Genomic DNA, 17,219 nt, shown 5'->3' on the forward strand with positions numbered 1-17,219 from the left:
TGCTGCACAGCTTCAATCGCTGATGATTGCGACATCCTTTGTTTCCTGATATGGCAGGCAATATTCCATTTACCAGTATGCTATACTTCAATAAAAAGGCTTGCAGTAAATAAAATAAAAAAGAACATTCCCCTTACAGGATTGCTGTGAAGACTCAATAAATTAATGTTTATAAAGCCTAAATATACATAAAACATAAATGCGCTGCCAGGGTCCACAGTCCGGATACAGAGAGCACTAACTTTTACCTCTTGAAGCCTGTAGTCCCAAGGTCTTCCCTGTTACTGTCAACCTCTGTGTTGCGGCTGTTCTCTGGACCTCAGTTTGCCTGACCAAATAATGGGACCAGCTTAGGTGTTTTCAGGGAACTTGGCCTACCCGGCTCTAAGGAAGAGAATAGATCAGAGTGGGGCCTGTAGTCCTTAGGGGGAGCCGACTGCAGAAGTCACCACGTGGCAGCCGGGCTCTCCTCCCTCTGGCCGCAGAACGAGCAGAAGTTGCCCAGAGCGGCCTCCCGGCGGCGCGCGGTGCAATATGGGCCAGGCAGAGGCGCCCCCTGGCCCCGCCTCCGGGTCCGCTTACTTGGCCGTCGGCGCAGGCTTCCCTCACCCGGGAGTTCTCCAAACTCGCGCTGTGGAGTGTGCCCAGACTCCGCCAATCCACCCACCAGCATCCTGAGGAAGAGACAGTGCAGCCCCCCAGCTCAGGCGTCCACTCCCCAGCTTGTTTCTGAGGACAGGGGCGGGGTCCACCACTGCGCGTGATGTTGAATGCCCGGCCCCAGCCCCTCCTCTGGGAGGAGCTTCTTCATCACCGCCAGACTTAAGTCCCGGTGTCCAGTCTCAGGCCAGTTTCTTGCTGCCCACCAACCCCGGAAGCTGAGGCCCGTTGGGTCGCTAGCAGGGCACAGGACTGAGCTGAAAAGCCATACTTTCCTGCTAACGTCCTGTGCTCGTGCCGAGGTGAGTTTCACTTCTGCTGCCCCATCTTTGTCGTAGTGGAGATGGCCTCGAACCTTCACTGCGGATGTGTCCGCCCCCGGGTTAGAGCGAAGAGCAAATGCTGAGGAGGCGGCCGTACTTGGTTTCTGATTTGAGCTTCCTCTTATTCGCTGAGTGATCTTGGATAAGTTCTCAGTTTCTCTGGACCTCAGTTTTCTCAGCGGTAAAATCTGTTCCTACATCAGAACTGTATGTAACAAGAGTTAAAGTGAGATAAAGCTCTTAAAGCTACCGGCACATACTGTCAGTAAGTTTTGGTTGCCATCTTCCTTTTGTTTACCCACCAACACGATTTTTTCAGGAACTCCGGCTTTAATGTGGAATTGCAGAGACGCTTCTCATAAGTGGCAGGAGGGGTGTGGGTTCGCTTGCTTAGGCACCTGCCTTGGGTTTGGGAAAGCCAGGGCATGTTTTTCTGTTGACCCAGTGCTCTGTTAAAGTGCGACTGGAATCTGAACCTTCACCGGATGGGGTTAGTATAAATTAACTCTCCCTTCAGCCTGTCCATACTCTGGGCTGCAGGACCTCCCTTGGAAGAGTCTTGATGATTCTGATCAGTCCTGTTACTTTTCCCAAGGTCTCAGTTTTCTTATCTGTAATACAAGAACAATCCGAGTTTCATCCTTTCTGGAGTCACTGGGATCTTTTTTTTTTTCTTTTTGCCGAAGATGATGGTAAATGCTTTGTTATTTTCCAGAGATGATTTTTTCCAGGTTATCCAAGAAGTAAAGGAAGAAGGTGATGGAGGCAGTGGCTTTATCAAATGCCCCTCCTGCTGACAAGATCTCCCCCATTTGCCGCTGTGTGTGGGGTGGAGGAGGGAGCAGGCACTCTAGCAGCTACAGGTTTAGGTAGATGATAGGCCCTGACCTCAAGGAGTACCAAGATTTGTGAGGGAAAATGAACAAACAAATGCAGTGATGGGCACAACTGTCAGGACATGGGAGGAACCAGAAATTTAAACTGCTAGCTGAAGGGTGACCTGCAGTTAGCCAGGCAAGGGTGGGACTTGGGGAAGGAAAGTGTGCAGAGGCCTGAAGTCAAATATGGTGGCTGGTTCTGCAAAGCCTGGAAAATGGAGTCTGAAATGAAGAGGTGGAGAGATGGGGGAGGTGGGAGCCAGGTTATAAAGGGTATTACCAGGAAGTCTGGACCTTATCCCGAGGGTAGGAGAGATCTACTGGAAGAGATCCTGGGAATCACATGGTCAGATTTGGGGACTGCTTTGTGGGGAGAGGAGACACACCGGAAGCAGAGAGATCCCTGGTTCTTGGCGGGGGGGGGGGGGGGGGGGCGGGGGCGGGGGCAGCTGGTCACAGCTAGAGCAGTGGCCCTGGAGTTGGACAGAGATAGGCTGGATAAAGATTTAGGAAGTATATATTCTTTTCACATACATCAAGAAGTCCAGGAAGTGTTATTGTAATCTTAGGTTTTACATTACAGTTTAGAGCAAACAGTGTCTTTTGTAATATTTACAAGTATTTACAGGATTTTTAATGCAGCCAGATAGACCAAATCTTGGCCACTGCTACATATTTAAGGTGGCTTTCCGTCCTGGCTTCCTCGAAACCAGAAGAAGAAGATAAACTCCCCCCCATCACCTGTCGAAACCCTAATCTGATAATACTCAGAAATGCCTCAAACAAACTGAAATACATTAGAGGGCTTTTTTAAGGCCCCCATGGATTATACTGTAGACCGGTTGTCTGGTTTGCTTTAACACTTGTCACCCAGGGCCTTGAGTCCCTGGTGAGATAGAGTATACAGAAAGAAGAACATGGTCAGGCACTGTGCAGAGTGCTTAAAATCTCTTTAGAATGGGGGAGCTGAGATTCAAGCCCAGGTCTGTGCCACCCCAGAGCTTGAAATCTGTGCTGTGTTGCTGGATTTGATAAGTACACTTTTGGACATGTTGAGTCTCACTTACCTGTAGGATATACAGGTGGAGCTGTCCAGAGGGAGGTGAATATATAGAACTGGGGTGGGAAGAATTAGTGATTAAGGTGATCACTGAAGACTTGAGCTTGACTAGGGAGTAAGAAGGGATTGAGGACAGAACCCTGAGGGACATCAGTATTTATGGGGAGCAGAGAAGAAAGGCCCATCCAGCCAGGGAACACTCACATGAATACTGCTTCCTCTTCCTGTGTTTTCAAGTTCCTGTATCAAGGCAGCTCTAGAGCCCTCCTCTGAGAAAGGAAGACTGAGCCTCAGAGAGAAGGAACCTAGGCACTGACCTGGGAATAATAAAACCTGAATCCTGATACTACCCTCACCCGCCTCTCCCCACACACCCAGCTTTTCTCTCTTTTCCATCTAGAACCTCTCCCAAGATAACATGAGGGTTTCTGAATTCTGCCAGAGGTCCAGCTAGGCAGATACTGACAAGCTCAGAGCCTGTTAATGCAGGGCTGGCTGAAAGGCTGTGGCACCAGGCAGAAGATGAGGAAGTCAGGAGCTGGTAGAGGATGACTTCCTGTCCTGGAGGAAAACATCTGTCTTCTGCCTTCTTCTATCCTTTGGAGCTCTTGTTATTTGCAGATCTGTGTTTGCCGTTTCTACCAGTATGATTCCTGCCCCTCCAAGCCTTAGCCTTTTTTTTTTTTTTTTTTTTTAGAAACTTTATTTTCCATCAACCTATTTCCATTTTAAGAGTTTGTGGAAGAACAGCTTAAGACCACTCAGTGGTTGTTCCTACCCACTCAGTGGCCTGAGCACTCCAGTCTTCAGGAGGGAACTGCTGAATAGGCACAGGGCACCTGCACACCTTGGGACCAGTCCGCCACCTCAAGGCTTAGCCTTTTTGGTTTTCAGTTTCACAAGCAAAAGAAAGGGAGAGGCAGGCATGAGGTTTCTTCCTTTTCCCCTGAGGCCAGGTTTTTGTTCACACTCTTCAGCCTGGGTGTAATTTCAGAGCCATCCCTTGTGTTCTGGTAAATCTGGGAGAGGTCAACAGGTCATGGGTTGAAGATCAAGCCCAGGAAACCAGCCACAGACCCTGGTAGCAGCTAGCAGGCTAGTTCCTCCTGTGAAGTCCAGACATGTTTGCCTGATCCCTGGGCAGGTTGGTGTCCCTGGGAAGTTTGGTAATGAAGAGTATTGCCTTCAGTGGTCTGTGGTTTGCTGCCCAGGTTGAACGTTTTTGTTTCTGTTTTTGTTTTAGCAGAAAAGGAGTCTCTATAAGGTTATGCTAGACTATAAAATTCTTCCTGAGTCAGAAGTATTAGGAAAGACAATTTTGGTGTGTTGGTTATAGTTACAACTTGTCCAGTTACCTGCTCTACCATAATACTCTTTTTTTTTATAAGTTTATTTACTTATTTATTTATTTTTGTCTGAGTTGGGTTTTTGTTGCTGCGCACGGGCTTTTCTGTACCGTTGCGGCGAACGGGGGCGGGGGGGGGCTACTCTTCCTTGCGGTGTGCGGGCTTCTCATTGCGGTGGCTTCTCTTGTTGCGGAGCATGGGCTCTAGGCATGCGGGCTTCAGTAGTTGTGGCTCGCGGGCTCTAGAGTGCAGGCTTAGTAGTTGTGGTGCATGGGCTTAGTTGCTCTGTGGCATGTGGGATCTTCCTGGGCCAGGGATTGAAACCTTGTGCCCTGCATTGGCAGGAGGATTCTTAACCACTGCGCCACCCGGGAAGTTCCCTGTTTGGAGACTTCTGATTTTCATAGCTCTCCAAACAGGGTTGCTTCAATCACCCACCTGCTTTGTTCAGTTAGAAATTTTCATGTATCTGTAATTTCCTGCTTTCTGCTGCACTGAAGTCCTGTGTCTAGTTCCTCTTCCTGGAAAGACTCTTACCCTTGACTCTTGGGACTGTCCCAACTCATTCTTAAAAGCCAGTGTCATTATTCCCTGGTTCTTGCCCTACAGAAGTCACTTGCTTTTCTGTAGCACAGTGTACATGCAAATGTATTTTATAGGTCTGTGTTTACTTGCCTTTTCCTGCCTTTTCCATCAGCTTCTCCTTGAATAGTTGGCTCTGCCACTTAGCTGTTGATTTGGGGCAAATAATTTTACCTCTCTGAGCCTGTTTTTTTCATCTAAAAAATAGTATACTTCCCTTGTAAGACCACACTCAGGCCTAGCAGCATGGCCAATCAGACCTCTGAAAGAGGGACTCAGAGTCTCTGTAGTTCTGACAACCTCCTGGGAACATTCATTTCATCCTTTGAAAAGGGACCCTTTCCTGAGCCAGTTCTGTCACCTGGTCTCACTTTGTCTCATAAAGGCCTTTGCCTGTCTTACAGTGGTTTGAGACCTCATGTAGTTAAGGCTGGGTACTTCTGGGAAGCCACCTCGCCTTTGTTTTTAGGTTTTAGAGCTCTTTAAGCAGAGCTTTAGCCTGATGGAAGAAGGGCATCCAGGCTGGTGGTCCCGTTAGTGTTTGTCCAGGAGTTACTGGCTTTGCGTGGTTCCAGGCACCTTGTCTCAGCTCATAGGCCTATACACACGACTCTGTGTTTTTTCTCCTATCACCCCTGTGCCCCCTTCCTGTTTTACAGGAGTCTTGATCAGTGGGCCCAAGCAACGGCACTGACCCCACACCATTCTCTTCCCATCTGTGTTTCAGGGGGCAATGGCGGCTTCCTGTATCCTCCTGCACACTGGACAGAAGATGCCCCTGATTGGACTGGGCACCTGGAAGAGTGAGCCTGGCCAGGTGAGGGATGGGAGATTAGGAGGGGGGCTTCTTGCTCCTCTGCTCGGGAAAAGGCACTATTCAGGAGAGGGTGTCTGTGTTTTTTCTAGCAGCCCCCCCGCCCGCCGACTATACTTCACCTCAGGTGGGATGAGCCTGGAGGGCAGTGGGAAGAAACAAGGGAAGAAGGGACCAGCAGTGAGCACTTGGCTTCCACAGCTGATTCAGAGGAGTGGTTGAGGGGCCAAGCACTGCCTAGAGTGTAGGAAGGAGCCCTTTCCCTGACTGGACCTGCACTGCTGTGAAGGCATGGGACCCGTCTGTGCCTGGCCCTATGCTGACCCCTAATATGCCACTTATCACCCTGTGCTGTGATCATGTCTCCTGTTCCACGCTGGGTTCCTTGAGGCCAGAGGTAGGCACACAGCAGGTATTAGGGTTTAAAGAATAACTAGGTCAACTGTTTAGACTGAAGGTCAGCAAACTTTTTCTTAAAGAACGAGGTGGTTAATAATTTAGATTTTGTTAGACAGTTTGCAAAATGGAGGTGATTATGTACTTATGTAACTATTTAAAAATATAAAAATCATTCTTAGCTCAAGGGCCAAAAAAACCCAAAAGAAAACTGCTAGAGTTTAGCAACCCCTGGTGTAGACCCTTCCAGCCCAGGGAGCCTAGGAGGGGAGACCTGTTTTTCTAGACTGACACAGGTAGAGATTCAGCTTGCACCTGGGGTGGAGCATCTCCTCAAGACTTGTTCCTTGTGCTTGGAATCTGAGTCAGAGTTTAGAGAAGTTTGGGAGGGACTCTGGCAAGGAGAATGGCCTCTTCTCTCTGGAATTTAGGCTGGTGTGGCTGGATGAACTCTGCCTTCTTTCCCTTTGCTTTCCTTCCTACAGCTGCCTAGGAGCCTGGTTCTGTAGGCAGGCACTGACATGGCCTGGGGCAAGTCCAGGAGCTAGATGAAGGCAGTTGGTGACAGCCAGAGCCAGGGCCAAGATTGGGGGCAGGGATGGAGGGGATGGGGAAGGGTATGGAGCCGCAGGAGTAGGGTCAGGTGTGAGGGGCATATGTCTGGATAGTAAGAGCTACACCTAAATGGGGATCTTGAGTGGCAGGGGCCTGGCACCCTTGGTTCTGCTCCTAATGCTGTGTTAGTCTGGTTTTTAACAAATTGACTGGCCTGTCCTCCTCCTTGGTGTCTGCTTTCTTCTCTTCTGGCGGGGGACTCTGGGCCCAGCTTCCATCTCACTTCTCTGCCTTCCTTCATTTTCTCCCCCCTCACCTCTTCTGCTCGCCTGAGCTCTCTTGGTCTCCATGGCTTCCTAAGGGTCTCCCTCCATGTGGCCTTGCCCTGGGAACTATTTACCTGTGTATCATGTTTCCCTAACTAGCTCCCCAGGGCTGGGGACCTGTCTCCATGACTACCCTTCTGCCTTCTGTCCCATGTCAATGTGTCCATCTACCTTCTGAACATCTAGCTGAGAACACATTGTTTGTTTTAGCTGGGCCCTATTGAGATTGCTTGGAAGGAAGCTTGGAGGTTAGTGGGGTGGGGACAAAGGGTTTGGGGTCTCTGAAGAGACTTCTGGTCCCCAAGACTAGAGCCATCTTCTCACTTCCACTGCATGGATGACTGCAGTGGTAAATTCCTGCCCCCTCCCCGCATCAGTGACCCTCGGGAGGGCAGTTTCTGGTCCAGACCAACAGAGCTAAAACTTCTGCTTTTCTCACCTGGCAGGTAAAAGCAGTTATTAAGTATGCCTTGAGTATAGGCTACCGCCACATTGACTGTGCTGCTATCTATGGCAACGAGACTGAGATTGGGGAGGCCCTGAAGGAGAATGTGGGACCTGGCAAGGTGAGGACTGGGGCTACAGAGGGGTGGGGTGAGAAAACTCAGAGGCTGGGGCTAAGGCCTGGCGAGAGGGATCTGGCATCAGCTTCCTTCTAATTCCTCTCCCAGAGGTGAGGGTGGGTGAGATTGGGTGCCCGTGGCTCTTCTAACTATGGACCCTGCCCCCTGTACTAGTTGGTGCCTCGGGAGGAACTGTTTGTGACTTCCAAGCTGTGGAACACGAAGCACCACCCTGACGATGTGGAGCCTGCCCTCCGGAAGACACTCGCTGACCTCCAGCTGGAGTATTTGGACCTGTACCTGGTGCACTGGCCTTATGCCTTTGAGTGAGCCTTGCCAGAGTCTTCATCCAGGGAATCAGGGGTTGGCAGAGTCATGTTAGTAACCTTTTGTAAGTCACAGTAGCAGAACAGGAGAGGAACACTCAGCCTTTTCTGCTACAGTTTAGCTACAAAAAAGGAGTGCAGCCTCACATGATGTGTATCCTAGAGGGTACATGGGTGGTCCGTCCTGCTGCTTTTGTACATTTGGGAAACGTACTAGCTTCTGCTGACCTAGGCCCTGGGGTTGCAGTAGAGTAAGCTCCCACAGAGGGTGTGAGAGGAGCCGACCATCAGCTCTGTGCTCTGTGCTTGAAGAAGGCTGCAGGGGCGTGCAACTCCCCGAGGTGAAAGGAGTTAAGGAAGACTTTCCAGAGGAGAGGAGATATAATGTGTCTAGGAAGAAGAAGAGGGGGGATGGGCATTCCATATAGAGTTAACACTTGGGTTATGACCTGGAAAGGTGAAAAACCATGCTTGTTTCTCATTCTTGGCCCTTTACCCTTTCTGGGCTTGGATCATGGGATGTAGCGTGGCTAGACGGGCAGGTAGGCAGGAGCCTGGCATTTGTGCCCACACCGGGGGGGCCGTCTTTCACTCAGGCGGGGTGACAACCCCTTTCCTAAGAATGCTGATGGGACTATACGCTATGACTCCACCCACTACAAGGAGACCTGGAAGGCTCTGGAGGCACTGGTGGCTAAAGGGCTGGTGCGGGCACTGGGCCTGTCCAACTTCAGCAGTCGGCAGATCGATGATGTGCTCAGTGTGGCCTCTGTGCGCCCAGCTGTCCTGCAGGTGAACACAGCAAAGATCAGTTGGTTTGGGGGCTGTGTGTGTGTGTGTGTGTGTGTGTGTGTATGTAAATGAGCATGAGTGAGCAGATGATGGGTCTACTTCAGAGAGATGGCTAGAAAGTTGTCAGAAGTGTGGTGCAGAAATCCTCTGCTTAGGGAAGGGCATTGAAGTGTGGGAAGAGAATGAAATAGTGGAAAACTGTCTAGAGAGTGAGAAAAGCAGGTTGAGGGGAAGCAGGGGGTCAGCGATGCAGGGTTGGTCAGGATGTGCATGTCTGGGTGGGGCCAGCAAGCTGGCTGTGGCCACCTCATGATGATAGGTTGTTTCTTGGCTCAGGTGGAATGCCACCCATACATGGCTCAGAATGAGCTGATTGCCCACTGCCAAGCACGTGGCCTGGAGGTGACTGCTTATAGCCCCCTGGGCTCCTCTGATCGTGCTTGGCGTGATCCTGATGAGCCTGTCCTGCTTGAGGAGCCAGTGGTCCTGGCACTGGCTGAAAAGCATGGCCGGTCTCCAGCTCAGATCTTGCTCAGGTACAAGCAATCTTGGGGAAAGACAGTCAGGTTAGGGAGAAGGCTTCTGGGTTGGGAGGCAAGGGTTGAGGGGTTCCTTATCCAAATGCCTGGATGAGGCTGAGAATCCTGCCGTGTCATCTGGGGAGAGGCCACTCTGAGGCATGTTCCCTATTCCAGTGAGGCTCGGGGGTTCCAGGAGCTCAGAGAATGCTGCATGGAGGACCAAAAAAAAAAAAAAAAGTGCTTATGTGTACTGACTCCACTTCCTCATCTATACCTCAATTCCCCACTCAGGTGGCAGGTCCAGCGGAAAGTGAGCTGCATCCCCAAGAGTGTCACACCTTCCCATATCCTTCAGAACATCCAGGTACTTGGTGATGTGTCTGTCCTGTCTTCTTTAGTCCATTGGGACACAGTCTGGCCCTGACTCTGTTTGGCTAAGAAGGCATTGTTCTGGAACCCCAACTTCCACTCGCAAAACTGGCTTTCCTGACCACCGCCCCCGCCTCCCATCCCCAGGTGTTTGACTTCACTTTTAGCCTGGAGGAGATGAAGCAGCTAGATGCCCTGAATAAAAATTTGCGATTCATCGTGCCCATGCTTATGGTGAGTGTGTATCACCCCCCAGAGGCAGGGAATATGAGATTTGGGGCAGGATTCTGCCCTAAGTCTGGCCTCAACCTTCCTGGTCACAGGATGTTGTTGTTGGTAGGATTGCTGTCCTGGACACAGTGGGCTCTTTTTTCTTTACTGAGCTCCGGGAAGTAGTCTGGGTGAGGGATAAGGCATGTAGCCTGTGAGTTCCAGTCCTGCATCTCGATACCTTGTAACCTAGAACAAGTTATTTAACTTCTCCAACCTTCAGCTTTCTATGTGTAAAAAGATCCCAGTTCCTGACACATAACAATTACCCAGTAAATGATATGAATGGGACATTCTCAACCTTGTTAGAGGTTTCCCTGTTGCACATAGGGAAATAAAGAATTCATTATCCCAGCTGAGACTGCAAACTCTTAGGGGCAGGGTCAGCCACGTACCAGGCTGTGGGTTTGGTGCTGGAATGCTCTTGGTACTGTGGCATTCTCTGAGGCCCTAGCCTCAGTCAGTGCCATCTGTCATAGTGCTGTACACAGGTGAGGCTGTTGAGTAAGATTCTTGGGAAAAGATGACATTCTTGGAATGTCAGCTCCTACTAATGGAGTCATCTGTTTCTCTTTCCAGGTGGATGGGAAGAGGGTCCCGAGAGATGCAGGTCACCCTCTGTACCCCTTCAGTGACCCATATTGAGACCACAGCTTCCTGGCTTCCTTTTCATCTCTCCAGCTATAAAGTCCTGCCATCCCCAGAAAGAAGGAGTTAATAAAGCCATTGGAGTATTCATCCATGATACTTGCTTGTCTTATTTGTCTGGTCAGACCTGATATGGAAACAGTTTCTTTTACGGATGCTGGGTGTGACCTGCCATGAGTCCAAACTCCCTTATCTTTCTTGATTCTGGAGAAACCAGTGTGTAGCTGAATTCCATGCCCACCTTCATAAATTATAAGGTGTATTAGTGGAGTAGCGCCACCTAGAGGCACCTCTTAGCACTACATGCCATCCCAGTGTAGTCTTAGTGAGAATGCCAAAAATTGGTCACTTACGGACTGAGATCAGGGCAGCGAGAATCCTGTGGTTTCTTCACACTTCTGGGCATGGGTCTTGAGTTCCTGCATCCCGCCCACCCATCTAGTTAGTGCCTAGATTTAAGAATATGAAGAGCCAACAAAACTTACATTCTGAAGTTTGGGAGTTGCAGCTTGGAAAATCAGGAAAACTGGGGACAGGGTCTTTTTCTCTCAGACACTATAGTCAGTGTGCATAGGCTACCTGAAGGAGGCAGAGTCAGCACCAAAGTTTGTCACTGTACCTAAGGTCCTATCTTATATATTTTGTGGTCCCACTAGAGACTGAAGTTTTGGGTTTTTAGAAAATCCCTCTAAACTCTGGTCACACAAAACTCAGTTTTCTAGTTGAACCATTGCTCTTCATTCAGAAAATATTTATGGAGTACTTGGGCACGATGCGAGACCCTGGGGATATAGCTATAATCAAGACACATAGGTCCCTACAGTTTACTTGAGACAGACTAAGTAATGGTGTAATTAGTTTAATTACAGTTGGAAGAAGTGCTATGAAAAAGCGCAGAGTGAGAAGCTTACTGATTTAATTGGCTGAGATCTGAAGGATGAGTAGGGAATAATTAGTTAAAAGAGGTGAGAGAGGTAATAGTGTTCCATGCAAATTGGATAGCCTTGAAACTGAAAGAAGTTGGAAAAACCTAAAGAAAAGTCTTTGTGACAAACTGAAAGTGAGCAGGGGTGGAATGGCATGAAATAATGCTGGAATAAGGTAGGGACCTGGTGATGTAAGGCCTAGGAGACTGGGTTAAGACTTTAGGTTTTTAATTTTGTTTATTTAATACATTTATACATTTATTTATTGATTTTTGGCTGCGTTGGGTCTTTGTTGCTGCGCGGGTTTTCTCTAGTGTCAGCGAGCGGGTTCTATTCTTCGTTGCGGTGCGCGGGCTTCTCATTGTGGTGGCTTATCATTGTGGAGCACGGGCTCTAGGCGCGCGGGCTTCAGTAGCTGTGGCTTGTGGGCTCTAGAGCGCAGGCTCAGTCGTTGTGGCGCACGGGGTTAGTTGCTCCGTGACATGTGGGATCTTCCCGGACCAGGGCTCAAACCCGTATCCCCTGTATTGGCAGGTGGATTCTTAACCACTGTGCCACCAGGGAAGTCCAAGACTTTAGGCTTTTTAATCCTGAATGAAGCAGGAAGCCATGTAAGAGTTTTGAGCAGGAATAACATGGCATGATTTGTGTTTTAGAAGTACACTGCTAGTGCAGTGGGGAAAATGGATTAGTGGGATAAAAAGTGGTTGTAGGGGGGCTTCCCTGGTGGCGCAGTGGTTGAGAGTCCGCCTGCCGATGCAGGGGACACGGCTTCGTGCCCCGGTCCGGGAAGATCCCACATGCTGTGGAGCAGCTGGGCCTGTGAGCCATGGCCGCTGAGCCTGTGCGTCTGGAGCCTGTGCTCCGCAATGGGAGAGGCCAAGTGGTTGTAGGGAGGCATGTTGGAAGTTAGTCTTTTTATTCTATTTTATTGAAATATAGTTGATTTACAATGTGCCAGTCTCTGCTGTACAGCAAAGTGACTCAGTTATACACATACACTATTATTTTAAATATTCTTTTCCATTATGGTTTATCACAGGATATTGAATATTGTTCCCTGTGCTATACATTAGGACCTTGTTGTTTATCGATTCTAAATGTAATAGTTTGCATCTACCAACCCGAGAAGTTAATCTTTTGTCTGTGGTCCTTTCTACCTGGAACAATCCACCTGTTAGCCTACTGTTGGATGAACATCTATTACTTAAACATTTTTAGCTGTCACTTCCTCTGGAACATCTTTCCTGATCTCACCCTCCCCAGGTGGCTTGCTATATGATTCCATAGCTCCCTTATACCCTTTCATGATCCAACTTTCCACAGTTATGAGGTAACATGAGTTTGAAATGTATTAGTTTGTTGGGGCTGCCATAGCAGTACCACAAAGTGGGTGATTTAAACAACAGAAATTTGTTTTCTTACAGTTCTGGAAATTAGAAATCTGAGATCAAAGCATCAGCAGGATTGGTTCCTTCTGAGTGGCATAAGGGAAGGGTTTGTTCCAGGCCTCTCTCCTTGGCTTGTAGATGGACATCTTCTCCCTGTGTCTTTACATTGTCTTCCCTCTGTGCACATCTGTGTCCAAATTTCTTTTTTTGTTTCTTTGTTTTGTTTTGTTTTTTGGCTGCACCACATGGCTTGCGGGGTCTTAGTTCCCTGACCAGGGATCGAACCTGGGGCCCAGCAGTGAAAGCGTGGAGTCCTAACCGCTGGACTGCTAGGGAATTCCCTGTGCCCAAATTTCTTATAAGGCTGTCATATTGGATTAGGGCCCATCCTAATGATCTTATTTTAACTGAAGACCCTGTCTCCGTATACAGTTACATTCTGAGGTACTAGGGGTTAGTACTTAAGTATATGATTTTGAGGAGGGAGGACACAATTCAGCTCATATCAGGAAGTGAAAGTTGTCATAACATCAAATTATTCACTGATAAGTTGACTACTTAGAAATTATTCTTAACTCAAACATCACACCTTGCTTAACATTAGCATTTCTCTGTTGACATCTTTGTCTAAATCACTGGGCAGTACAGTGCACATCCAATGAAAAGTGAAATTGCAAATCTTGCAAAAGTTAACAGTACTTTATGAAGCAATGGAAGTGATGTTAGAAACTTAACACATCATACCCAAAGCTATCGAAAAGTGAGGATCTGACAGTTAATTGGGAAAGAAAATCAAAGATGAAGACACTAGACTTCAAAAGAGGATATTTGGCTTATCAAAGTATTAAGGAAGGCCTTTGGGAAAACTATGAAGTCCTTAAGTATTTTTGCAAAAAGATTCTTTATATGATTGTTTTGAGTAAAAGACCACAAACTCAGATTTTAAAATGAGATTTGCCTTTATAAGACTACATTCTAGAGGAAGGGAGTGCTTACCAGCCAGAGGCTAGCACCACCACACTCCAGTTCCTTACATCAAAATTTTTTATACACAAGTACAATCTAAGACCCCTTTCAGAAACTGCCCTGCAGTCTGCAGGGAGGAGGGGATATCTCACAGTCAAGTAGGAAAACTGAGACCTTGTGACATTATGTAGGAGAGAGAATATGAACCTTGTAGTCAAAGTCTGGCAAACTAACAGATAAACAAGGTCCTACTGTATAGCACAGGGAACTATATTCAATATCCTGTGATAAACCATAATGGAAAAGAATGTAAAAAAAAGAATGTATATGTGTGTATAACTGAGTCATTTGCTGTACAGCAGAGATTGGCACACCATTGTAAATCAACTATACTAAAGAAATTAAAAAGTCTGGCAAACCAAAAAAGAATACTTGGTGAAAGGGGACTGATAACATACATATGAAAGAGGTCACAGTATTTGTCCAGGAAAATGTGATCTATGAAGGAGTCCTGATATTTGTCCAAAGAATTAAAACATTGAAAATCACTTTATTGGTTTGAGATGTTAACTTCTAGAATGTTCATGACAAGTTCCCTTGATTTTCCTCTTTGAGGATCATCTGCACTTTGACATCTGTATATTCATAAGGCTATAAATATGCCTGTCCAGATGTGTCTTTGTTTTGTTTCACTACCTCTTGGGCCTTTGGCCTTTTGAGGTTTCAATAGGTTGTTTTATACAACATGACAAGCAAGCCTCAGCTAGTATAATGAATACATGGAGAGCATATATTTTTGCTAGGATAATTAACACACATTTAATTACATTTAAATCTCATTCTGTTTCATTTCCCTACATCCAGGATCTACCTGAATTAATTAAACAGTTGTTTCTCTCTCAATGGAGTGGAGAACCAAGACTGTTTCTTTAATTTTAGGGATGTTTCTTTCTAATTCACTTTATAGTTTAATGACTTGTGTTGACAACAGTGTAAACATCACCTTGAGCTATCATCATGAGGTCAAGAGCCATTCAATTCTGCCACAACAGAGGTAGATGATACTTCTATTTGTGGAGATCCAGGGTGTCATTTTTTGCATTAAAGCTTTACTCTAGTATTCCAGAGATATTAACATGACTTGTGCTGGCCAATGGAAAAAAAAAGTGATTATGTGTTGGTTCCGGGTGAAAGCTTTAAGAGCAAGTGTGAGTTCCAACATATTCTCTCTTACCCTCTGAAACAGTGACAAGCAATACTCTATATTATTTATGGTCGCTGTTCCATCAGCTTGAGACCCAGAATGAGGATGACACAGAGCAAAGCCTCCAGCTGACCTGAGATGAAAATATAGTAAGAGTGGAAACTGAATCTTATTGAATGAAGCCACTGAAATTTTGGGTTTACTTGCTACCACAGCAAAATTTACCCTGTCTTTTTTTTTTCTTAATTAAAAAAAAAATTTTATTTATTTATTTATTTATTTTGGCTGCGCCGGGTCTTAGTTGCAGCATTTGGGATTCTTAGCTGCGACATGCAAACTTCTTAGTTGCGGCGTGCATGTAGGATCTAGTTCCCTGACCAGGGATGGAAACTGGGCTCCCTGCCTTGGAAGTGTGGCGTCTTCCCCACTGGGCCACCAGGGAAGTCCCTACCCTGTCTTAATTAGTACAGTTAGCTAATATTTTATTTATGATGTATGCAGTGACATTCATAAGTGAAAGGGGCTTACAGTTTTATTTTTTATATTTTCCTATTTCTGGAATCAAGACTACGTTACCTTTGGGAATTCCCTGGAGTTCCAGGGGTTAACACTCTGTGCTTCCACTGCAGGGGCATGGGTTCAATCCCTGGTCAGGAAACTAAGATCCCACATGCTGTACTGCATGGCCTAAAAAAATAAAAAAGACTACATTGGGACTTCCCTGGTGGTGCAGTGGTTAAGAATCCGCCTGCCAATGTAGGGGACACGGGTTCGAGCCCTGGTCCAGGAAGATCCCACATGCCATGGAGCAACTAAGCCCGTACGCCACAACTACTGAGCCTGTGCTCTAGAGCCCGTGTGCCACAACTACTGGGCCCGCGTGCCACAAACTGAAGCCCACGTGCCGCAACTACTGAAGCCCGCGTGCCGCAACTACTGAAGCCCGCGTGCCTAGAGCCCGTGCTCCGCAACAAAAGAAGCCACTGCAATGAGAAGCCCGCACACTGCAAGGAAGAGTAGCCCCCGCTCGCCGAAGCTAGAGAAAGCCTGCGTGCAGCAACAAAGACCCAAAGCAGCCAAAAATAAAATAAATTAAATAAATTAAAAAAAAGACTACATTAACTCTTCTTTTTTTTATTGTTTGCTATACATAAATGTATGTGTTCAACCCACCATCTTTAACTGAAAGTCTTCCCTAAATCTTATTAATAAAAATCAGAGTTCTATTATTACCCTAGAAAAGTTTTTGCTTTTTTGCTACGTATGGAAATGTTTCTTAAAAATGTGTTAACCTCACCTATAAAACCATCTGGGCATTTGGGGGGAATGGTGGGACGTCTGACTACCATTTTCAAATGTTTATTATTTATTGATCTACTTAAGGTCTGTTTTTTTTTGTGCCAATTTTGACACTTTGTTTATTTCTAGGATCACTCCATTAGGTTTTCAAATTTATTAGCATATAATTATTCTTTTTTTTTCAATATTTATTTATTTATTTGTTTGCACTGGGTCTTAGTTGCGGCACGCATGTGGAATCTAGTTCACTGACCAGGGATCGAACCCCAGACCCCCTGCATTGGGAGCAGAGAGTCTTATCCACTGCACCACCAGGGAAGTCCCAGCATATAATTATTCTTAATACAATTATCTTTCCATTGTGTCTATGATTTCTGTAGTTATTTCTTCTGCATTTTCTATTTTGCATTTGCTATCTATATTTTTCTATCTATATATTTTTATTTTTTCAAAGAACCAGTTTCTAGTTAATCTTTTATTTTTCTCTTGATTTCTGCCCTATCTTCCTTATGTCCTCTTGTTTGAGATTTCTCTCTTGCTCTTTTTCTAACTTCATGAGTTGAATTCTTTGAGCAATTTTTCTATTTGTTTCCTGATAAAATTTTTTGAAAGCTATAATTCATCAAAATACAGCTTTATCTGTGTCCTATGAATTTTTTTTGTCCTATGAATTTTAACATGTAGTGTATTTATTGTCATTCAGCTCTAAGTATTTAACTTCCTTCATGATTTTTTAACCCAAGGGCTATTTATTTATACAATATATAAATGTTAATTTGCAGTGCAATAAAGCTTTGTGGTTAGAGAAGATGGTCTATATGAAAATGATAATGATTCTTTAGAATGTATTGAGGCTTTCTTTGTGGCCTAATAATGGTCCATTTCTGTAAGTGATCTATGATGTTTGAATGTAATGTGTATTTGCTGATTTTTGAGCATAGATTTCTATATATTTAGTCACTAGAGCATATTAATAATATTAGTCATGTCTTCTCTATCTCTGC

The 17,219-nt window shown here is 46.2% G+C and overlaps 1 protein-coding gene across 1 annotated transcript; it reads left to right on the forward strand.

The window, feature by feature from the left end:
• Positions 1 to 585: 585 nt before the first annotated feature.
• On the forward strand, positions 586 to 10,526 carry AKR1A1 (aldo-keto reductase family 1 member A1). Its single transcript, XM_032607250.1, has 9 exons — positions 586 to 962; positions 5,577 to 5,666; positions 7,387 to 7,506; positions 7,678 to 7,829; positions 8,426 to 8,621; positions 8,958 to 9,157; positions 9,434 to 9,506; positions 9,659 to 9,745; positions 10,361 to 10,526. Exons 1-9 carry the CDS (start codon positions 771 to 773, stop codon positions 10,424 to 10,426), a joined length of 1,176 nt encoding a protein of 391 aa, XP_032463141.1. The 5' UTR covers positions 586 to 770; the 3' UTR covers positions 10,427 to 10,526.
• The last annotated feature ends 6,693 nt before the right edge of the window (positions 10,527 to 17,219 follow it).

This window comes from Phocoena sinus, chromosome 1 (assembly GCF_008692025.1).
Source record: "Phocoena sinus isolate mPhoSin1 chromosome 1, mPhoSin1.pri, whole genome shotgun sequence".
Classification (NCBI taxonomy): Eukaryota; Metazoa; Chordata; class Mammalia; order Artiodactyla; family Phocoenidae; genus Phocoena; species Phocoena sinus.

Coding starts and splice junctions, on each gene's coding strand:
- AKR1A1 (XM_032607250.1), top strand. CDS start 771: ATGCCCGGCCCCAGCCCCTCCTCTGGGAGGAGCTTCTTCATCACCGCC. Junction 963..5,576: donor CGTCCTGTGCTCGTGCCGAG/GTGAGTTTCACT, acceptor TCTGTGTTTCAG/GGGGCAATGGCGGCTTCCTG. Junction 9,507..9,658: donor ATATCCTTCAGAACATCCAG/GTACTTGGTGAT, acceptor TCCCATCCCCAG/GTGTTTGACTTCACTTTTAG.